Raw genomic sequence first — 5,657 nt, forward strand, 5'->3', positions numbered from 1 at the left:
CATAACATCAGCCGATGATCCCGGGCCCGAGGATCTAAAGTCCCTGGAAGCCGAGTAGAGCCCTGAGGATCGGAGCACCCACAAGCTTGTAAGCAGCGTGTGCGTGCTCCCAAAACCCGATATGGTCCTCTGCTCCCGCCATATCTGCCCCTCCCACTGACCGTACTAATCACACCACCCTCTCTTAACCCCCCAGTCTATTCCATTCTATTCTATTCTATTCTATTCTATTTTATTCTATTTTATTCTATTCTATTCTATTCTATTCTATATTTCTATTCTATTCAATTCTATTCTGTATTTCTATTCTATTCTGTATTTCTATTCTATTCTGTATTTCTATTCTATTCTATTCTGTTCTGTATTTTTATTCTATTCTGTTCTGTATTTTTATTCTATTCTATTCTATATTTCTACTCTATTCTATTCTATTCTGTATTTCTATTCTATTCTATTCTATTCTATTCTATATTTCTATTCTATTCTGTATTTCTATTCTATTCTGTATTTCTATTCTATTCTGTTCTGTATTTTTATTCTATTCTATTCTATTCTATTCTATATTTCTATTCTATTCTGTATTTCTATTCTATTCTATTCTATTCTATTCTATTCTATTCTCCTCCTGGTCTCGTCTAGGGATATCATCTTGGCTGTTTGCCACTCTTTGGCTGGGGGGTTCTGGGAGTTGAAGTCTTAATACAGCTGACATTGAGAAACCCTGATCTCAGTCTTCTTGAGATCCCTGGAAAAAGCTGCAACAGATTATCTCGTCTCTATTGCCCTAAGCCAGAAGTTCAGAGAGAGAGACGGATGGCCTTCCAAAAATGGCTTCTGCTTCCAACTTTTAAACTTCTTTTTTCTAAAAACAGGGCTCTCCAAACTTGGCGACTTTAAGGTTTCTGGGCTTCAATTCCCAGAATTCCCCAGCCAGCAAGCCTGCCTGGGGAATTCTGGGAGTTGAAGTCCACAAATCTTAAAAGTTGCCAAGTTTGGGAACCCTTGGTCTAAAACAGGGGTCTTCAAACTTGGCCCTTTGATGACTTGTGGACTTCAACTCCCAGAATCCTCAGCCAGAGTGCCTGAGGTAAATCAAACAGTATACAGAACACACAGAGGAAAAAAGGCGGGGAAAAGGGGAAATGCCCCCTTCATACCCACAGCAACCAATCAGAGTGTAGATTGCCTCACGCATGTGTCAGCACCCTCTAATTCAGGGGTCTTCAAACTTGGCCCTTTTATGAGTTGTGGACTTCAACTCCCAGAATTCCTCAGCCAGCCTGCCTGGCTGAGGAATTCTGGGAGTTGAAGTCCACAAGTCATAAAAGGGCCAAGTTTGAAGACCCCTGGTCTAAAAATAATGCCATACTGTTAAGGTTTTCCAAGTCTCAACCCACCAATTTTGTCTCTTGATCGCTTGGCTCCCCAAAAGAAGGCTCCCCAAATTCCGGTCCCCAAATTCCGCTCCCTAAGATGTCACAATGCCATCACAAATGATCCTTCCCTCACAACAACAGCTGCTTCTTCAGGCGCAGGTCCCAGTTTAAAAAGAAAAAAAAAAGGAAAAACACAGCTGGTCTCCATCTGGGGTCTACCTCATAAATGCACATCAGAAGAGATGTTTTAGCATTTAGAATACTTTGATTTTGGGAGCAACCCAGAGGATGGAGTGAGGAGAGTTAGGAAAGCTGCAAATGGGAGGTGTGGTGTCACGCTAAGAAGAACTAAGGAGAAATTTCCTGACAGTGAGAACAATTAATCAGTGGAACTACCTGCCTCCTGAGGGTATGAATGCTCCAACACTGGATGACCATTTGTCTGAAATGGTGTAGGGTTTGCTGCCTGGGTGGGGGGTTGGAATAGAAGACCTCCAAGGTCCCTTCCAACTCTGTTATTGTATTCTATTCTATTCTGTTTTGTTCTGTTCTGTTATGTTCTATATTTATTCTATATTCCATTCCATTCTATTCTATTCTATATTTATTCCATATTCTATTCCATATTCTATTCCATTCTATTCTATTCTATTCTATTCTATTCTATTCTATTCTATTCTATTCTATTCTATTCTATATTTATTCCATATTCTCTTCTCTTCCCTTCCCTTCCCTTCCCTTCCATTCTATTCTATTCTATTCTATTCTATTCTATTCTATTCTATTCTATTCTATTCTATTCTATTCTATTCTATATTTATTCCATATTCTCTTCTCGTCTCTTCCCTTCTCTTCCCTTCCCTTCCCTTCCATTCCATTCCCTTCTATTCTATTCTATTCTATTCTATTCTATTCTATTCTATTCTATTCTATTCTATTCTATTCCATATTTATTCCATCTTCTCTTCTCTTCTCTTCTCTTCTCTTCTCTTCTCTTCTCTTCTCTTCTCTTCTCTTCTCTTCTCTTCTCTTCCCTTCCCTTCCCTTCCCTTCCCTTCCCTTCCATTCCATTCCATTCCATTCTATTCTATTCTATATTTATTCCATATTCTATTCCAGTGATGGCGAACCTTTTAGAGACTGAGTGCCCAAACTGTAACCCAAAACCCACTTATGTATGGTCGGGTGCCGGGTGGGCGTGGCCCATTGGTTGGGTGTGGCCCATTGGGTGAGTGTGGCCCATTGGGTGGGTGTGGCTGTGGTGGTAAAGGCAGACTGGGTGGGACTAAAAAGTTCAATCAATCAATTCCAACTTTGCGAGATCTTTTTTTTTTCCGGCAAGAAGTTGAAATTGATTGATTGATTGAACCTTTTTTTTTTTGTACATGGGCATGGAGGTCTAAAAAAGGTTTTATAAAACCCAGCTGAAGGCCTAGGACTGGGACAATGGCGCGCGTGCCCACAGAGAGGGCTCTGCGTGCCATCTGTGGCACGCATGCCATAGGTTCGCCACCACTGTTCTATTCTATTCTATTCTATTCTATTCTCTATTCTATTTTATTCTATTTTTTTCTATTTTTTCTGTTTTTATTTCTATTTCTGTTCTCAATCTCAGCAACTTTAAGACGTGTGGACTTCAATTCCCAGAATTCTTTAGCTAGCACAGCTGGTTGGGGAATTCTGGGAATTGAAGTCCATACATCTTAAAGTTTCCACAGTTGAGATACACTGTCCTAGAGGAATAAAAGAGATTAAACAGGGGGGAAGCTTTAAGGCTTGGAAAAAAAGCACACAGGGAGATCATGTCGGCTGCAAATGTGTTTTGTGAGCAATGTCGGAATCACAGATGGGCGATCACATCCTGATAGGCCCGCTGGCCTATTGCCGATGGGCTGGCGATCTTCTGAGACACATCCACAGGTAGTCCTCGACCTACGACCACAATTGGGACCAGCAAGATGGGTGGCAAAAAAATTGAACAAATAAAAGAATAAAATCAATTTCCATTGCTAAGCAAGGCAATTGTTAAACGAGTCAGGCCTGATTTTGCAACCTTTTGGGCCATGGTTGTTAAATGAGTCACACAATTGTTAAGTGAGTCACACAGTCATTAAGTGCATCCAACTGTCCCCATTGACTTTGCTTGGGGGAAAGTTGAAAATGGCGATGGTATGACCATCGTAAAATACATACCAGATGCCAAGTGCTTGAAGTTTGATCACGTGATGATTGTAAGCATGAGGACCGGTCCTCAATCAGTTTTTTCAGGGCTGTTGTAACTTCAAATGGTCGCTAAGCGGATGGTTGTAAGTCAAGGACTACCTGTATACCTCTGCCGGCTGATCCTGAAAGCTTTAGTCATCTCAGTACGATAAATCTACAATCTTCAGAACTTTAAGATCGATTGGAGGGGGGTTTTACAAAATAGCAATAGCACTGAGACTTATATAGCGCTTCACAGTGCTTTACAGCCCTCCCTAAGCGGTTTACAGAGTCAGCATATTTGCCCCCAACAATCTGGATCCTCATTTTATTGACCTTGGAAGGATGGAAGGCTGAGTTAACCTTGAGCCGATCAGGAGTGAACTCCTGGCAGTCGGCAGAGTCAGCCTGCAATGTTGCATTCTGATCACTGGGCCACCAGGGCTCTTGAGAGAGAGAGAGAGAGAGAGAGACAGACAGACAGACAGAGACAGATAGATGGAAATTGTCGATAGACAGAACATAAATGATGAGATAGATAGATAGACAGACAGAGACACAGACAGACAGATAGAAATAAATGATAGATAGATAGATAGACAGACAGACAGACAGACAGACAGACAGACAGACAGACAGACAGACAGAGACAGATAGATGGAAATTGTCGATAGACAGAACATAAATGATGAGATAGATAGATAGACAAACAGACAGACAGACAGATAGACAGACAGAGACACAGACAGACAGATAGAAATAAATGATAGATAGATAGATAGATAGATAGATAGATAGACAGACAGACAGACAGACAGACAGACAGACAGACAGACAGAGACAGATAGATGGAAATTGTCGATAGATAGAACATAAATGATGAGATAGATAGATAGATAGACAGACAGACAGATAGACAGATAGACAGACAGAGACACAGACAGACAGATAGAAATAAATGATAGATAGACAGACAGACAGACAGACAGACAGACAGATAGACAGACAGAGACACAGACAGACAGATAGAAATAAATGATAGATAGATAGATAGATAGAAATGATAGATAGAAATAAATGATAGACAGACAGACAGACAGACAGACAGACAGATAGATAGATAGATAGATAGAAATGATAGATAGATAGAAATAAAAGATAGATAGACAGACAGACAGACAGACAGACTAGATAGATAGATATAGATAGATAGATAGATAGATAGATAGATAGATAGATAGATAGATAGATAGATAGACAGATAGAAATAAATGACAGACAGACAGACAGACAATAGATGGCAATAGCAACAGCACTTAGACTTGTATACTGCTTCCTAGTCCTTTACAGCCTTCTCTAATCGGTCTACAGAGTCAGAATTTTGCCCCCAACAATCTGGGTCCTCATTTTCCCGACCTCGGAAGGACAGAAGGCTGAGTCAACCTCGAACCGGTCAGGATCGAACTCCTGGCAGGGAGCAGAGTTTGCCCACAGTGCTGCATTCTAACCACAGCGCCACCACGTCATCTGTCTAAAATCTCATCGAATCTCATTTATGTCCTATTTTTTCCTGCGCAGGAGCAGCCAAAGTTTCATGCACATGAAGTTCGCCCGGACGAAGGAGAACAGGTACATCTTGGGCCAAAACAGCGCCCCCTTCGAGAGCATCCCAGAGGTCATCCATCACTACGCCACTCAAGAGCTGCCCATCAAAGGGGCCGAGCATCTTTCCTTGCTGCATCCCGTGGCAGTTCAGACTGCGTGAGACAAACTGGGGGGGAAGCCACGGGCTCGCTCTGGATTCAGACCATCGGCTCTGATCCTCACCTGGGCTGGAGAAGGGGGGGGGTCTCACCAGGGACTTACAGACAATGTGCCCCCTCTTTTGATGGGGGGGTGTTTCTCCCTGTGGGGAGAGAGGCTTCCCTTCCTCTTCCTCACCAGTTTTCGAGCAATAATGGTGCCTCTTTGCTTCTAAACGACAGACAGTCCTCAACTTACAACAGTTCATTTAATGACCATTCAGAGTTACAACGTCAGTGAAAAAAAGCGACTTATGACCGATTTTCACACGGTCAC

General features: G+C 41.9%; 1 protein-coding gene across 1 annotated transcript in view; it reads left to right on the forward strand.

The window, feature by feature from the left end:
* LOC107296923 (SH2 domain-containing adapter protein F-like) overlaps nucleotides 1-5,343 on the forward strand; it is a gene marked incomplete at its 5' end in the record, with an annotated part of 19,518 nt that extends 14,175 nt beyond the window's left edge. The window contains one exon of the mRNA XM_029286172.1: nucleotides 5,157-5,343. Within this exon, the coding sequence (XP_029142005.1) occupies nucleotides 5,157-5,343 (187 nt within the window). The remainder of the gene's footprint in view (nucleotides 1-5,156) is intronic.
* Between the last annotated feature and the right edge of the window lie 314 nt (nucleotides 5,344-5,657).

Source organism: Protobothrops mucrosquamatus, unplaced genomic scaffold (assembly GCF_001527695.2).
Source record: "Protobothrops mucrosquamatus isolate PMUCROS unplaced genomic scaffold, P.Mucros_1.0 scaffold3032, whole genome shotgun sequence".
Lineage (NCBI taxonomy): Eukaryota > Metazoa > Chordata > Lepidosauria > Squamata > Viperidae > Protobothrops > Protobothrops mucrosquamatus.